This window comes from Sorex araneus, chromosome 10, assembly GCF_027595985.1.
Source record: "Sorex araneus isolate mSorAra2 chromosome 10, mSorAra2.pri, whole genome shotgun sequence".
Lineage (NCBI taxonomy): Eukaryota > Metazoa > Chordata > Mammalia > Eulipotyphla > Soricidae > Sorex > Sorex araneus.
In genome coordinates, this window is record NC_073311.1 from 14,512,747 (window position 1) to 14,531,133 (window position 18,387).

General features: G+C 43.4%; 1 protein-coding gene across 1 annotated transcript in view; it reads left to right on the forward strand.

Annotated features, from left to right (window-relative positions):
• The first annotated feature begins 12,999 nt into the window (after positions 1 to 12,999).
• Positions 13,000 to 18,387, forward strand: part of TBC1D15 (TBC1 domain family member 15) — a 79,928-nt gene continuing 74,540 nt past the window's right edge. Inside the window, exon 1 of the mRNA XM_004602677.2 lies at positions 13,000 to 13,118. Coding sequence (XP_004602734.1) covers positions 13,089 to 13,118 — 30 coding nt within the window. The 5' untranslated portion in view covers positions 13,000 to 13,088. The remainder of the gene's footprint in view (positions 13,119 to 18,387) is intronic.

Below are 18,387 nucleotides of genomic sequence, written 5' to 3' on the forward strand. Positions count from 1 at the left end.
GAGCATTACAAAGCTGTTCATAATTGAATTTCAGTCATACAATGTTCCAATAACCCATCCCTACACCAGTATAATTTACCAGCTTCCTTCTCACCCCCCCAAGCTCCCCCACCCCAGCCTGCCTTTATGGCAGGCACCTCTCTTCTAAGAGTAAACTATTTTCATAAGATGTATTGAGAGTTTTTCTCTCTTTAAATTAACCGTTTCATGTGAGTAAGTTTGATGAAATGGTTTACCATAAGAATTGCCTTTTAAATTCCAAAAGAAAACATTAAATAAAAGTTGACTTTAATAGAAATGGATATTGCATTATTTCTTCCTTGAGTGCCTGTACTTTTAGTTTGTAATGATTTGTGTTCCCTGATATGCTTTATCTTATGCTTGATTGATTACAAGTGAGAAGGGGGGTTAAATGTGTTCGCTGTTGGCAATTTAGCATTAATTGTAATGCACTGTAATCCAAATTACAATCTGTCATTTCCAGTCAAATTGTGAAGCCCTGTAATTGTATTTTGGAGTTCCACTGCCATTGATTATAGCTACCTCATTTGTGTTTTAATATACCATGACGAATTTGTGAATGGAAATACAATCTTGTAACAAGCAGGAAACAAGTACTGTTCTTATTATAACAAAAAGAAAATGATTTCTTTACAAATGAAAAGAGAAGGATGGTAAAACAGTAAAGAGGATTCATTTAAGGATAAAAAAGGCACAAAAAGGTTTTAACATAAAAATAAATGAGCCATTTATTTTTAAAAACATTTTAAGAACAAAATACAAACGATTTTAAAAATTAACATTATCTTAGAAAATGATTCTAATTTTGTTTTATTTCATTTATTCAAATTACCATAGAGTATTGCACAGCTTATATGATATTCTCTTCCTGAGAGTCATTCTCGTTGTTATAAATTTTACTACTACAAACAATATACAGTGAAAAAAAACAATATTTTTGCAGTGCCAGGTCTCATGCATGCCAGGCATGTACTTTACCACTGAACCACATCCTGATTCCAAGTGGTCTTTGGCTCACACCTGGTGATGCTCAGAAGGTATACTAGCTCTGTGCTCAGAGGTCATTCCAAGTAGTGCTCAGGGGATCATGTGTTGCTGAGGATCGAATCTAGCCTCCCACATGCCAAGCACATGCTCTAAGTGAGCAATATCACTGACCTTTTTTTTTTTCTTCTTCCCTTTCTGGTATCAGGGTTTAAACCCAGGGCCTCACATGCAAGGCAAATGCTCTACCACTGAATTGCATCTCGAGCCTTTACTGTGAATATTTTGGCATGTGATTCTTCATACATGTGGAACCAGAACATAGTTAGAAGTGTGATTTATGAATTGCAGACTATACACATCCTTTGTTTTACTTAAAAAAAAATGTGGCCTAGGGAGATAGCTTAAAGGGGCCGTGTGCATACTTTGCATGCTAGAAGCCTAAATTCAATTCTCATCACTGCATAGTTCCTGAGCTCGGCCAGGAACAAATCCCAAGCAGATCACTGGGAGTGGTCCTTGAGCACCCACTGGGTGTGGCCAAAAAGTCAGAAAAAAATTACTGGGGCAGGGGGCTGGAGTGATAGTACAGTGTGTAGGGCGTTTGCCTTGCACAAAGCCAACTGGGGTTTGATGATTCCCTTATGGTTCCCCAAGCACTGCCAGGAGTAACCTCTGTGCATTGCTGAGTGAGATGCAATAATAATAATAATAATAATAATAATAATAATAATAATAAGTAAAATTACTGGGGCAGAAAAATTTTGTGAGATCTAAGCTATTGACAAAGTTTTAATTTTTTCATTGGTTTGGGTCATTACTGCAGCTATTCCCAGCTAAGACTGAATATTTCTCCTGGCTTTGCTTGGAGAGCATGTGGTGCCATGGACTGAACCTAGGCCTCCAGCACATGAAGCACTCACACTAGCCTACTGAGTTATCAATCCACCCCAATACTGGCACATCTTTAAAGATAAATTTTTGGTTATCATAAGGGCAATGTTGTACAGATAGATCTCCCAGGCATATTTATCTTGCTTAATTGAAACATTTTGCCTACTGATCTTCCCATTTACCCATCTGCCACTGACTGGAACCATTTTGCCATCTCTGCATTGTCATTCTATTAATTTGACTCTTATCTATATTAGCAAAATTGGCCATCTTAATTTTTCTGGCCATTTCACTTACTGTAATGTAATCAAGCTTCATAATATTGTTACTTGTCTCAGGTCCTTTTTAAAAAAGACTCACTCTATCTGTATATATACATTATATTTTCTTTTTCCATTTATTGATGGACATTTACGTTATTTTTGCATCTTGACTATTGTGAATAGTATTGCACACAACACAGGGGTGGCTCTTCTGTTTTTGTTTAATTTTGGACCACACTGCAGTACTCAGAAGCTACTCCTGCCAGTGGGAAGCTCAAGGACCATATGTTGCTAGAGATCAACCTTGTGCCTCCTGCATGGCGGGCATGTGCTCAGTCCTTTGAGCGGTTTCTCCTGGAGTGTCGCTCTCTGCTCAAGAGTCTGAAATTCTTTGTATAAGTAATATGGGTTGAATCCCTAGATCATCTGGTATTTCTGTCTTTAATTTTTCAAGGAATCGTCATGTAGTTTTCCATAATAGCTATGCCTGCATTCCTACTAACAGTATTCAAGGGTCCCAATTTTTCTGCTTCTATTCCCTCACTCACGTTTTTGCTTCGCTTTTTAAAGATTTTTATAACTTTAAACACCAAATTTGACAAAGGCACGCATAATAAGTTGTTTGTGATCCATTGTTAAGAGAGATAGACAGAGAAGGAAAGAAAATCCAGGGAGGGGGTGGGGAGGAAGAAGAGAACGAGAAGTAATGGGTGAACAGGCAGCAGGGCTTCAGGTATAGCAGTGATATGAGTGAGAGGCTGGAGCGATAGCACAGTGGGTAGGGCGTTTGCCTTGCACTTGGCTGACCCGGGTTCGATTCCTCCACCCCTCTCGGAGAGCCTGGCATGCTACAGAAAGTATCTCGCCTGCACGGCACAGCCTGGCAAGATCCCCATGGCGTATTCGATACACCAAAAACAGTAACAAGTCTCACAATGGAGACGTTACTGGTGCCCGCTCGAGCAAATCAATGAACAACGGAATGACAGTGATACAGTGATACAGTGATACAGTGATGAGTGAGAGGTATAGCCATATATCCAAAGCACAGGTTCAACAAAACTGAGAACAAAGGATCTAAGTGGCAACCTCTGGAACTTTGTAAAGTGCCTGTGAAGTTGACAGGCAGGGGTGGAGTAGGGATTGGGGTGGGGAGGGATTCTGGGAACACTGGTTGAGGGAAGTTGACATTGGTGGAGGGATTGTGTTGAATCATATACGTAAAATGCAACTCTCAGCAACTTTTGAAAATCATGGTTCTTTAATAATTTTAAAAATTCAGCTGTTTTTGATATTTGATGTTTTAACAACCATCTCAGCATTAGTATGATCTTCCCTTCACCATTGTCCCCAGTTTCCCACCACACCAAGCCTGTCCCGTTAGCAGGTACAAAAGAATTTATTTTATACGGCATTGTTAGGACAAAATGGTAAATAGAATGATAAAAAATAGTTCAGTAAAAGGAAATTTATGAAAATTGTTATGTATTACAGTGGTGTTTCTAAAGATATTGTCTGAGGACTTCCCAAGCTGTTTGCTTGCCAGTTGAGCCTTCTGTGTTATTGTTTTTTGCTTATTGAGCTTAGTGGGCTTCTATGCTACTTTCTTACCTAATTTGTTATCCTCTTACTGTACTGTCAGCATGGTGGAATTTTGAGGTGTAACTTGGTTATGTATTCCACATTTTGCTTTTTAAAAAAATAATAGCTTTTGGGGGCAGCTCAAAGGTCTGGAACACAGGCTTTGCTTATAGGAGTCCAGGGAGCCTGGTTTTTCAGCACTGCGTAGCAAACTGAGCACTGTTGTGGAAGTACTCTGGAGATTAATAACAATGACTTTTTCTTTTTCATACACCTATTTTCTTTTTGTATGTTTTCTTTGGAGAAATGTCTAAGTACTTCATCAAAGGCTAGCTTACATGATACACATTTTGTTTATCTTCTTAGTTAAGCGATTTCCCGTTTTTCATTTGTTTTTGTAAACACATAATTTGTAGCAAAAGACATTTTATTGCTATTTTATTCGTTTTTCCCTGTGGGTGTAATTCAAAATTTTAAAAAATATTATAGTTTGGGAACACAATTACAGTAGTGTTAAGTTTTGTGATTGTGATATGTAGATAGTGATTTACCTCACTACCACTGAACTTACGTTGCTTCTAATCCAACTCTTCCTATCCCTCCCTGCCTACCACTGCTTGGTGATCTCAGTTCTTTAGAGGCGAAAACTTATTATCATTCCCTACTATTTTCTTATTTTGTTTCTCTATACACCACAGATGAGTGACATTTCTCTGATGCCCTGTTGGTTCATCTATGTTGCAGTGAACTTGAGATTTCCTCTTCCTACAGCTGCTACAAGCATTTCACTGTGTATATACAGCATAACTTCTTTTTTATAAGAAGTTTTTGAGCCACATCCAGAAACATCCACACTCAGGAATCACTCCTGATGGCACTTGGGGGACCAGATGGATGCCAGAGACAGGACCTAGGTCGGCTGTGTACAAGGCAAGCATGCCACTCACTGTACTATCAGTCAGGCCTCACCACAACTTCATTTTTTTTTTTTGGTTTTTGGGTCACACCCGGCGATGCACAGGGGTTACTCCTGGCTCTTCACTCAGGAATTACCCCTGGCGGTGCTCAGGGGGCCATATGGGATGCTGGGATTAGAACACGGGTTGGCCGCGTGCAAGGCAAACATCCTACCTGCTGTGCTATCACTCCAGCCCTCACCACAACTTCTTTATCTATGCATCTATCATTGGATATCTGGGTTGTTTCATCTCCTGCTATTGCACTTAGTGCTGCCATGAATGTAGGTGTAGTTATAGCTTTTTCAAATTAATGTTTTTGAATTTTGGGTATAGTTGCCAGTAAGTGGAATTGATGAATATCCATATTGATTGCTTTCCATTGAGGCTGAACCAGTCAGCATTCCCACTAACGAGAATGAGGTTTCTTTTTCACCAAATCCCTATCAGCACTGGTTCCTTCCTTCCTTCCTTCCTTCCTTCCTTCCTTCCTTCCTTCCTTCCTTCCTTCCTTCCTTCCTTCCTTCCTTCCTTCCTTCCTTCCTTCCTTCCTTTTTTCCTTCCTTCCTTTCCTTCCCTCCCTCCCTCCTTCCTTCTTTCTTTCTTCTCTATGTGCTGTTGCTATTCTTACTAGTGTGAGATGGTATCTCTCTGTCTGATTTTCATCTCCCTAATCATAAGAGATGATGAACACTTTTTCATGTGTCACTGGTTGTTCATTTGTCCTCTTCCTGAAAGTGTTTATTCATCAAAGGGCATTTGTCTTGCACACGGGTAATCTGGGTTCGATCCCCGGCATCCCACATGGTCCTTGAGCACCGCCAGGAGTGATTCCTGAGTTCAGAGATAGGAATAACCCCTGAACATCATTGCTGGGTGTGACCCAAAAAGAAAAAAAAAAAGAAATGCCTTATCTTGATATATTATTTTAGTGATACAGGAGTTAGACATATAAGCTGGTAGCCAGGGAGGTAGACAGTGGCAGGAGTTCTGAGCAGCTCATTCTGCAAGCTGGGCAGAAAGGAATAGGTCATAATCTCATCATTGACCAGAACAGAACAGAAGGGCTCAAACCAATCTATTCCCTAGGTGGCAAGGAGAGTGGGTCCACTGAAAAGGAGCAGCATAACAAAACAGTGGGAAAGAAGAAAATGAAAGTAAAAATCAGAAATCAGTGAAAGAGAAAAGTAAGATATCACTGGAAAAAACAAGTTCTGAAGTTCCATTGGAATGACTGCTAATAAGTGGAAAAATAGATATTTTTTATTTTTGCAGTGTGTTTTAGAGAATTGTAATTGTGTAGGTAAATTAACATGTTTGGACTGAAGAGGTAGTTCCAGGGGCTGGAGCTCACGTCCTGCAGGCAGGGGCCCGTGGTTCGACTCCTGGCACCACATGATCTCCCAAGTGCTTCCAGGCATGGCTCGATGCACGTAGCTAGAGAAAGCCTCGGAGCACCAGCAGGTATGGCCCCAAACAAAAACAAACAAGCAAGAAATGATCATATTTGTGAACTTATTTTTATTTTTATTTTGTTTTTTAAATTTTTTTATTGAATCACCATATGGAAAGTTACAAAGCTTTTGGGCTTAAGTCTCAGTTATACAATGTTCAAACACCCATTTCTTCACCACTGCACATATTCTACCACCAGGAACCCCAGTATACCTCCCTCCAACCTCACCCCCCCTCCATCTGTGTAGCTGATAAATTTCACTTTACTTTTCTCTTTACTTTGATTACATTCAATATTTCAACAAAAAACTCACTATTATTGTTTGGAGTTTTCCCCCCAAAATCCAACCTGTTGAAAAGGAAGCATTTGATAATTTGTTTTCCATTGCTGAGAATGAAGGGATATGAGGTTTGGGATATTTGTATTTCAGTAACTAAGTCCAGGGAAATTTCTGCCAGAAATTGCATCACTGCAAGCTCGTACCTCCCTTTTGTGGTCGTCATAAGATGGCGGCCGTGGCTCAGTTCACAGTCTAGAGACATTTCTGCAAGAAGCTGCTGGTGCCCAAAGTAGTTTAGCTGGGCTCCGGGGCCTTGGTCGTGCAGCAGCGGAAAGGCTGCACACGTGCGGCCGCTGGGGCTACATGTCAGTGGAAGGCAGCCACATATTTGTGAATTTAACAGTAGTAAGATTTAACATCAAATGAAGAATCTCAACCAAAAAATGAAGATGTTGATTCTGTAAAAGTTTAAAATACTCAAACAGGATGAGTGTGTGTGTGCAGGATGCTGTGTTCTCTGCAGATTCACAGAGCAGGTGATAATGAATGATACACTAAGTGTATATCCACATTTTAAAGGAGGGGAAGAAAGTGAAATTATTTAGGAATTCTCATTCTAATACTGTGCTCGACAAATCAAATATTTAAATTTATTTGTAAAGAAAGTGAATGATTTAGGGCTTAAATCCCTCAATTCTCTATGTAAAATATACAGGCAGAAATACTAAGCGCCAGATAATTTAAAATATTTTGGTTATCTGGTGACTTTGCAAGTAATAGAGAGCCAATGTTTCAGAGAGGGCATTATCTTTCCTTTTCTGGTTTTTTTTTTCCCTTTTTTGGGTCACACTCAGCGATGCGCGGGGGTTACTCCTGGCTCTGCACTCAGGAATTACTCCTGGTGGTGATCATGGGACCATATAGGATGCTGGGACTCGAACCTGGGTCGACCACGTGCAAGGCAAATGCCCTCCCCACTGTGCTACTGCTCCAGCCCCTGGGGGCATTATCTTTCCTACCCTTTCTTCTAGCGTTCCCAGCAGAAAAGCCAGAATCTCCACTCTGGCTCCATTTCCCAGGAGCAGCACATTCACTTACTGGCCCATGCCTGGGTTCTGGCCACTCATTCATATTTCGAGTTGTGCTTTCTCCTGTTCTGTGTGACATTTGGTGACTCTTTCCCAGTCAAGCAGACTTCTAACTCATGAATATAAGTTCCTGAATTTATATATCATCCTAGTGGAAGGTCAGTCTTCAGATGGTCAGAGGAAACATATTTTATCAGATTAGATCACTTGCCCATAGTTATATTGCTGGTAAGAATGGAACCAAAACTGTCTCCAGAAACCACACTCCTTGCCCTTTCCACTGCCAAAATGAAATCCACTTTCAGTAAAGCCATATGGAATGATTGCTACAAATTCAAGCAATACTGGGGGTGAAAATCAGGTTGTTGTGTATGCACATTCAACTGAGAAGCTTGTGGAGGGTTGCTCTACGTTGAGGTGCTTGTACATGTTGACTGGAGTTTGCACTCTTTAGTTGTAGTGCACACATGTACCTGGCTACAGGTCATCTAGATATCACCCGTGGTGAGAGAGGTCTCAAATAGCAGATCTGTCAGGCACAAATAGCAGGACAGCTATACCTATGCTTGATACAAGTGATGAATTGAACTCATGACCTTATCCTTGCATGAAAGGTGTTCTAAGTCACTAAACTATTCTTGGGGCCTCAGCCTTATATAAATTATAACATAGTCACTAAAGATGACCATCATTATTTTCTGTTTCAGTAAAGGTTAAATAATTCAATTCCTGTTGTACATTTGGTGCTGTGGGCATCTGACTTGTCTATCTAGTTGCCATTTTTCTGTTTCTTTTTGCTAACTGTTCTCTAGTATTGAGTGGCCATACGCTTCATGAGACACTGGCTTCTACAGCCATTGCATATGTTGATTAATTGAAGTGAGTCATATTCCCACTCCTTGCAGCATTACTAATTTAGGAATGACAATGAAGTGCAATTATGCTCAATCAAATTTGAGAAAAATACTACTGAAGGTTTTTCATTTGTCTTTTCTAAGTAAGGACATTTCTCTTTTGTTATTCTTTGGATATTTTTGTACAAGGATGTCAGGAATGGGGAAGCTATAATTCTTTAGACCAGTTGGATGGCTTTAAAAAAAAAGTAAAAAAAAAAAGTCAGTGTTCTGGAAATTAAAAAAAAGCTGGATCTTTACGATGATGTCAAAGTGTGTATTAACCAATTCTGAAATTGCTGTTAAATTTGTTATAATTGAAAAAACCCCACTACTGTTTAATACATTTTTATTTGTATCATCTACTCCTTACCTCTAAAGGTAACTGATACACATTAAAAAATCTGCAATGAGGCTTGCTCTTCAGGTCCATGTTCCCCTGTGAATATGTATTTTGTTTGCTCTTTGCTTGCTTTTTCCATGCAGGAGTAGCCAGTGTTCTCTCTTGAACACATACCTTCTCTTTCTCTTCCTTCACATATTTCTAAATAAGTTCAATTCAATAAAAATCATCTTGCTTCACTAAAGAAAAATATATAATGAAGTTCTGAAACATCCGAATATACATTTAAGCTTTGGAAATTTGTAAAAATAAATGCACAGGAAGGTCCCATATAACTTTTTATCCAGTATATACTTGCTTCACAACACTACCCTAAAAGTAAGCACAGAAAATTTTTAGTTTAGCTGTTCTAAGAATTTGGGAAAGACAGAGACCAAGGAGTAATCACAAAGTAGTGGGTATTTTAATAGATGATGTATGACGGCAGAGAGTCTCTTGCCTGCACACCTGGCTGTCTTCCCGGGGGCCCCTGGAAAGGTATGGGCTCCAGCTTCCCTCCCCACCCAAGCAGAGCTCCTGGCAGCCAAAGACCACTGGAACCTAGCTACAGCCATGCTCGAGGCCCCTCTCCACATGTTCAGACAGGCCTCATGCATGAAGGTACCGGCAGAGGAACCCAGGTGTGTGTAATTCCATCAACGGCTAACATCCAGAGACTTAAAAGCGAGTTCCCAGAAGCGCGCAGATGCAAAGCGGCCACGTGATATCTTGTAGCCTATTTCTCCCTCTGGGAGAAACTGGCAGTCTTCTGAGAGTTTCCTGCCCACATGGGACAGCCTTGCAAGCTTCCCATGGTATATTCATATGCTAAATCCAGTAACAAGCTGGATCTCATTCCCCTGGCCCTGAAAGAGCCTCCAGTGTGACATCATTGAGAGGGCCGAGTTGAGAAAGATCTCAGGGAAAGGACGAATGGAGAGGTTACTGAGCCCACTCGAGAAATCGACGATTAACGGGGATTTCGTGATTCATGATTCGTGATGTATGACATGGAATAAGCCCTAAAAGGCAAATTCAGTCACTCAGACACTGACATGAAAGAGAATAAAAAGGAGCAGGCAACCAAATTATGTAGTTTAGCGAAGGGAACAATTATTTCCAGCTGATAGTGGAACATAATTGAATAAAACAAATGTCTGTAATGAAGTCTCTGTTAAGCTAGAAAGTACCTGTGACTTTGACAAGTCATTAATCTCTTAGAGACTCATTTTTCAGCTGTAAAATCTGGGGAGACTATCTTTAAAGTTCCGCCCAAGTCTAAAGTTTCCTTATGAGTAATTATTGTTAAGGTTCATTTGTATCATATGACTTTTGCTTTGTTTCTGGGCCACACTCAGCTATACTTTGGGGTTATTTCCAACTATTGCTTGGAAGTGGATCCCAGCAGTGCTCAGGGACCATGCAGGGCTCCTGTATGGAAAGCATGTGCTTAATTCATTGAGCTATCTCTCTGGGTCCTGCATCATATGACTTTGTGAGATAAGTTATAATTAATTAATGACTGTTCAGTTTATGGGGGTGAATTCATCATCATCATCATCATCATCATCATCATCATCATCATCATCATCATCATCATCATCATCATCATCCCATTGATTGTCGAATTTCTCGAGTGGTCTCAGTAAAGTCTCCATTCGTCCTAGCCCTGAGATTTTAGAAGCCTCTCTTTCCTCTCCTTCCCAACAATGCTGCATTGGAGGCTCTTTCAGGGTCAGGGGAATGAGACCCAGCTTGTTACTGGTTTTGGCATATGAATACACCATGGGGAACTTGCGAGGCTCTCCCATGTGGGAAGGAAACTCCCAGTAGTTTGCCAGGTTCTCCTAGAGGAGAAGTAGGCTATAAGATATAGGGTGAATTCAGGAACAGTAAAATTTCCCCTTGCAAACAATAATTATTTTCTTTTATGTTACTGGGAGCTCATTATTTATTTAGTTACAGGGAGCTCACTGACATTTTTTATACTAACTTAAAGAATGTTGGCCACACCTGCCAGTTCTCAGGAGCCACAGCATGTGTATTTATTCAGTGGTCACTTCTGGTAGTGCTTGTGGGACTATGTTGTGCTGGGAATTAAACCCAAGCTTCCTGAAAGCAGAGAACACACACTGGTCCTTTGAGCTATCTACTAACCTAAAATAGATTGTTCTGTGAATTGATTCTGCATTTCTAATAAACTCCTAAGTGACACTAGTGTAGCTGGTCTGCACAACCACTTATTGAGTAACCAGGGGTCTGGATGTAATGTGTAATTTAAGAAAAACTTTCCAGCAGGTAAGTTTTGGTATGGGTATAGACTTTGGATTTTATACGACAGACAGACTTGGGTGAAATACTTGGGAGTCAACGTCACAAAGGAAGTAGTGCTAACAGAATATAAAGATAATGTTCCAGGATCAGTATTTTGGAGAAAAGCGAAAGAAGTCCAAGATTAGTTCATGGATAGCATCAGCATTTACCACATCTCACTGCATAATGATGATGATGATTTTTTTCCAGTAACACATTTTTCCCCCTGAAAAACTTCACATGGTCCTGAAAGATAGTGCAGAAGTTAGTGCACTTGCCTTGCATGTGGAAGACTCTAGTTCAGTCCTCTGCAGCGTATGGTCCCCCAGCACCATGTGCCAGAGACCCCTGAGCACAGAATTGGGAGTTCCTGTAAGCAGCCCTAGGAGAGACCTAACCACCTCCCCAAAATTGGCATAAAATCTGTAACAATTATGCAGTAAAACATGGTTAGGTGGAGTTGAAAGATGTCATGAGAAGATCAAGAAGTAGTAGATTAATCTAGGATGCCAAAATTTCAATGATAAGCTTTTAAGTTCCAAACGGATTATAGAAAAAAATAGCTATCATTAATTGAGTATTCAATTCCTGCACTGCACTAAGAATTTTAACTTTTCTCTAAAACACAGAGTACAGGTAATATATTAAAACTTCTCTAACCACACCCCACTACTCTGAAATAGTGGGTTATTTGATGTGGGTCGTTATTAGAGCCTTATGCCTAGAATAGTGTAGAACTTCTGGGATCTTAGCCCAGTACACTTGAGGAAGGCCTTCAAGTCTTCATTCCATGCTATTTAAACTCTAAGATAAATGCTCATTTCCCGGAGCTCATTTGGCAAGTGTGCCCGTAAGTGGCTTTGGATTCAGCTATGAGCTTGGCGGGTACTAGCTGTGGAAGCAGGATCCTATTGCTTCGACACATTCCCCAGCTCAAGTCTTGCCGTGTCCCATCCCTATTAGGTTTCTGATATTTGCAAAACCCGCAACTTTCTTTTTCTGTTATTGCTTCAACCACATCCAAAACCTCTCCGTGCTGTTCCGTTGTGTGAAAAGTATCTCAAGGAGCACTGGTATTTTGGTACACGTAGGCTTTTAATTTTTGCTTGAGGTGTGGGAAAGGCCTGCATCTCGCGCCTGAGAAATTCTGGCAGCACCCTATCACTTGGCTTTCTTTTCACAGCCCAGAGATGAAACAAATATCTAAAAGATCTCAGCTCTTGCCACACGCATTGTCTCGTGAGATTCCCTCCAGCAACTCCTTGGGTAATTTAATTTTCCATCTGGTCATTTAGGTGTATTTGGAAACTTGCTTCAAGTCACACACACAGCCAGGAAGTAATGCGCGCCGGAGTCCCTAGAGAAGAGGGTGTGGTGGTATCGCAGTTCCATCAGAATACATTGCTCAAGATCATGTGTGAGCGGCGGCGGTGACCAACCTCAAACCAGACACTCCACACACACACACAGAGGAGCAAAGTCTCTTCCAGTTCCTGAGATGCACGGTTGGGGTTCTTTTACCCTCAATCACAACCCGCGTCAACCCAATGACAGGAGAGAAAGTGACGTGGGGATGATCGCCGAGCGACACACACCAGGATCCTGTCTGTTTGCTCCCACTACTGTGTCGGACACGGCACAACCAAACTAAAGTGGCTTAAAGGACGGTTCAGAGTCCCGACCCTAAGCAAACTCCAACACACCAAGGCCACATCCACGTCGCACACTGAAAAAGGAATTTGGCACATGCGCAGTACACGCCAGAGGCTCCACCCAAAAAACCACCGAGCACTGCTCACTACGCATGCGCCAGCCGTCTCGCCCCGCCCCGCCCCCGCCCAGCCCCGCCCCCTCCGGGTCCGGACCCCGCCCCGCCGCGTCCCCCTGCCCGGATATAGGCTCGGTCTGCCGGATGTTGTTGTGGGTCCGAGAGACACGTGAGGCTCTGCTACGTCATCACAGGCACGCGCTGGAAACATGGCGGCGGCGGGTGTTGTGAGCGGGAAGGTAAGTAACGGCCCCCGGGCTTCCCCCGGGCTTTGTTTCCTGGCCGCGGCTGCTCAGGCTGCTCGGGAGGGGGCCGGAAAAGGGCGCGAAGGTCTGCGGGTGGCGGAGCAGCTGGTGGCGGCGGCGGAGGACGCGGGCGCGGGGGGTGTCAGCTGCTTCCTTGGGAATGCCGGCTGAGCCCGGGCTCTGGGGCGACCCCTCTGCTCCCGGGCGCTCGGGCTGGCCGTGCCCCGGGCCCGGGGGCTCCTGATTTGCTCTTCGCTCAGGGGCAGCTGGTTGCCTTGTTGCTTCCCTCTGGCTCTCACTCCCCCCCCCCCTTTCCCTTCTAGTACTTTCTAGCTACTCTTTTGCTCCCCATCGTTTTCTTTTCTTTTTTTTTTCTTCTTATTTTCTTTCCCCCCACCTTCCTCTCCTGAGACTTGAACATCAGCCCCGCCGCTTCCTGCTTGGCTCTGGGGGAAAGGTCCTTTGGTCCGGTTCGGGAGGAGCACCGTGCCGCCGTTGCCCGCGAAGAGCAGGCGGGCTCCGTTGGGCCGGGCTGCCGGGTGGGCGGGCGGGGCGGGCGGGGCCGGGCACGCTTCCACCCCGGAGGCGGCGGGGGGCCCGCGGGGATGCTCGCGGCTCGGTCTCCTTCTCCCGCGCCGGGGCCGGAGCCGGGCTCGGGGGGTCTCACCTTCCGAGGGCCCCCTCGCCCGTGCGTTCCTGCGGGCTGGGTAATGAGTGACTCAGAGCCCGTCCAGCTCGGGGAGGTGGTTCCCTGTCGCGGGGAGCGGCCCGTCTTCCTTGAGTTGCCCTTTATGTTCCCCCTCTGCTGCCTCCCCATTTCCTGTTGAATCGTTCTTTGATTCTCCTTTGGGGGCAGGGGTCGGACCCAGGGCCTCGTGCACTTGAGGCCAGTGCCCCACCGGTTCGCCACAGCCCCCTTGCCTGCCCAAGGAACCCTCGGGGACTTTTGACACCATCAGGCTAGGGTCGCTGGCAGAACAGATGTGGTCCTGGTTTGAGAGTGACTCCGCCGGGTGACCTTGGGCGTTGAGCAAGCCCGGCTTCGCTGCCCTTCGCGTTCTTTATCTCCGGAGTGGAGAGGATGGCAGTCATTATTTCTTACATTGCGGTTGTTAGGATTGCAGGAAATAATAAAAGCGTTAGGAAACTATTTCATGTGCTTCTCCTTATTGGCTATTTTAAATGGTAGGCTGTTCGTTATTTGCAGAATATTTGCTGGCCTCAGTTTTTGTTTTCAGGGTGGATGATCTTATATTTCACTCTGTATATGTGTGTATATATAGGTGTGTTGTGTGTGTATTATATACATGTTTTCCTGTTTGATTTCACATCTGGACTGATGGAAATTAGTTTAATGATGCACTTTCTAAGAAGGAAAGTTCCTATTTCAGTACACATTCTTCTTTCAGGTTTCAACTGATTTTGAAAGAACCCTTCAGATAAAGGAGACTTAAGTTTACTTGATCAATTTATTAGTTACTCTACAAATACATCTCGGTTACTTCATTTGTTCACAACTCATTTCTTTTACTTCATCTAAATTATTTTTCCATGCCTAAAGCCTCCCTTTTTCAGAATATTTTACTTAGTCTTTTGTTAGTAAGTTTACATTTTGTTTCATGGCATCATCATTCAGATAGTTGTATGTAATACAAACTTGGAGCCATCCAGTTCTTTTAATTTATTTAAAAATTTTTTAAGTTTAATTTTTATAAAGTTCACAATAATTTATTGCATTCAATATCTCAACACTAATTCCACCACCATTACACCTTCCCACCACTATATTTCTATATTTTGTATTTTTTCCCATCCCAGCCCTCTAGGCAGGACCTAAGTAATTATTTTGTATTGCTTGTTATTAATAATCTACTCAAAATGATCCAGTAAGGTTTCCATGGAGGAAAGTATATGAAGATTGTTGTATCTCACCCTAGAGCCATTAAGCCCTTGTATAAGAGATACATTTGTTACAGGTTGAGCATTTGTTACAGGTTGAGTCTTGTGTGCATATATATATATATATGTATGTATATATATTTTTTATTTTTTTAAATCGAGATTGGTTGCCTTATACTTTACACCCCATCCAATGTGGTGTGCTATTGTTGGTACATCAGGGGCATAGAGCATGAGATGTTGTGTGGCCGTGCACTTCAGGAATTTAAAACATTTTAAATAGAGTGATACAGGTGGAGTTAATTTTTTTAACTGGATGGTGACTTTGGGTTACTTTGGAGGCATCTCTGCAGCTTGTTGCTCTCTTCTGAGATTTACTTGTGAGTCTCTGGATCATGGCCGTTAATGAATTTATATGATGTCAGAGGCAGTTTGTGGGCCTGACTGCCAGGCTCCCTGAAGAACAGGGAGATGGGGGAGGTCGCCCAGTCCCGACTCTGCGAGCCTGAAGGTGGTGGACACAAAACCTGTGTACCTGAGTTTTTCAGCAGATTCACTCATGGATGAGGCTAGTCTGAGCCAGTGGCAATTGGTGGTGAGCATGGCAGTGATTGAGTTCTGGAGGTTTTCAGCTGTTGGGGTGGGTGGAGAGGGTCACCTGCACCCCCTCCGAGTTGCCCCAGATTAGACAGCCTGGTGCGGAGTCCAGATGCATCTCTTCTTAAAAATTTTGAACACTGTGATTTACAAAGTTGTTCATGATACAGTTGTATCAGACATTCAGTGTTTCAACACCAATCCCACCACCAGTGTGACCTTTCCTCCACCAGTGTCCCCAGTTTTTCACCCCAACCCACTCCCCCAAGCCTGCCCCTTTAGTAGACACATTTACTTCATGTTGCTTGTTACAACAAAATGACAAATGAAATTATATATATATATATATAAATCAGTGAAAGTTAATTTGTGATCATTGTCACATCTCACAGTGGTGTTACTGAGGTCATTGTCTGAAGATTTTTGCTGGACTGCTTGGTGCTAGTTGAGCCTTTGGTGTTGCTCTTTTGCTCATTGAGCTTGGTGTCTTTTACTCAATGTTCCTATCAAATTTGTTGTACTGGGCTGCTGCTACTGTGAAATTTGCAGATGTGCGGCTGTGTGCTTCAGGAGCTGGGACAGTTTGGTGGCTTAGTGGCTTTATAAGGTTCGGTTGTGGAGCTGGACTGTTCCTATGCCAGAAGACATCAGGTGTGGGTGGGGGCTGCTGGGCCTTCTCACAGAGAGGGGTATCTGACTGCCTCCACTTGGAGAAGGCCAACTAATTTTCAGATCGAGACTGTCTTTCCACCTGGGATGATTCAGTGGGAGGAACCTGTTTTTGTAGCAAAAATCAGTACCTGCCGATTTTACTTAAAAAAGGTTTCTTGAATTTGTTATTGTTACATTCTCTTTGGGCTGGAGCAATAGCACAGCGGGTGGGTAGGGTGTTTGTCTTGAATGCAACTAACCTGGGTTTGATTCCTCGGTCCCTCTCAGAGAGCCCGGCAAGCTACTGAGAGTATCCCACCCACGTGGCAGAGCCTGGCAAGCTACTTGTGGTGTATTTGATATGCCAAAAACAGTAACAAGTCTCACAATGGAGATGTTACTGGTGCCCGCTCAAGCAAATCATTGAACAGTGGGACGACAGTGCTTACAGTGCGTACATTCTCTTTATTCTCAGTGTGCAGTTCTTTCAGGCCTTCAGTGTGCCTCCAGTTATGAGTTCTTGGCTAATTTTTTTGTTTGCTTGCTTGTTTTTGCTTCATACCTGGCAGTGCATGGGTGGAGGACTCCTTCCCGCTCCATGTAGACTCAGTTCTCATGAAACCAGATGGTGTTAGGGATTGAACACAGGGCTTTGGCATGCAAAGCATGTGTTCTTGCCTTTTTAGTTAACTCCCTGACCCAGAATTTTTTCTGTTTGCTTTTGGGTCTTCAAGCAGTGCTTGGGGAGTGCAGGGGTCACTGCTGGCAATATGTGGCTCACTTAGCGTTGCTTGAATCCGTCGGTGCTGGGCACTTGCAGAGACACAGACTCAGTGCTCAGGACCCCATGCAGTGCTTGGACCCTACTCTGGCCTCTGCACTCCAGACTTGTGTTCAGGATTTTGTGCTGCCTCCACAGCTCCTGCCACATTTTTTACTTGTTTCATTCTCATTGCCACAGATTCCTCTCTATCACCTCTGGGCTTACTTTATTTTATTTTATTTTTTCCTTTTTGGGTCACACCTGGCGATGCACAGGGGTTACTCCTGGCTCTGCACTCAGGAATTACCCCCCGGCGGTGCTTAGGGGACCATATGGGATGCTGGGATTCGAACCCGGGTTGGCCGCGTGCAAGGCAAATGCTTTACCCGCTGTGCTATTGCTCCAGCCCCACTGGGCTTATTTTTATGCTGCACAAAATTGATTATTTCTTTCTTTAAAAAGACAGCCAAGGAGCACAGACTGTAGCTCAGTGGTATAGCACTTGCCTTGCATGGGCAAGAGCTGGCTTTGATCTCTAGAACTGGGGAAAGAACAAAGGTAGTGATTAGAATACAAAATAACCAGGGTGCTCTCCCCTGGGTTCCCTCAATTCCTCACACTTAAAGGAATGTCATGTACTTTCCCTTTTCCTTAATTACAAACACTTTGTAGTAAGTAATGGAGGGAGGAAGTGAATCTGCTACACTCAGAAGCAGTGTATGGATTTGAGCATGTGTGGGGTGGGCCAGGGAGAAGCTTAGAGCGGGCTTTTTTGTTTTTTTGGGGGGCACACCCAGTGGTGCTCAGGGCTTACTCCTAGCTCTGACTCGGGCAACACTCCTGACCAGCTTGGAGGACCATATACGGCCTGGAGAATGGAGCCTGGTTGGGCTCTTGCAAGGCCAACACCCTGTCTGCTGTAGTATCGCTCCATCTTTTGTTATTGTTTCTGTTTTGGGGCCATACCTTAGGACTTCCTCCTGTTAGAGCAGGGTTTTTAAAACTTGTACCACATGTGACCCTTTTCACCTTAGAAATTCATATGAGACCCTTGGTATATAAGTATATAAAACATATATATCAAACACTCCCTTTTGCAGGGGGACTCTCAAGGGGTGCTCAGGAGGCCCGGGGCCCCTCCCAGTGATTTTCAGACAGTCATGCCAGTGGTTCAATGCTGAGACCTGAGGTTGTGGTGTTGCTTAGACCTTGCAGTTACCCGCGCCACCCCAACAGTGCTTGGAGATCTCCAGGGCTGCACCAGCGAGTCTTGGGAGTACCATGTGATTTATGTGATGCTGGAGATCTATAGGGGTTATCCAGGTACAAGGCATGCGCCTTAATCCCTATGTT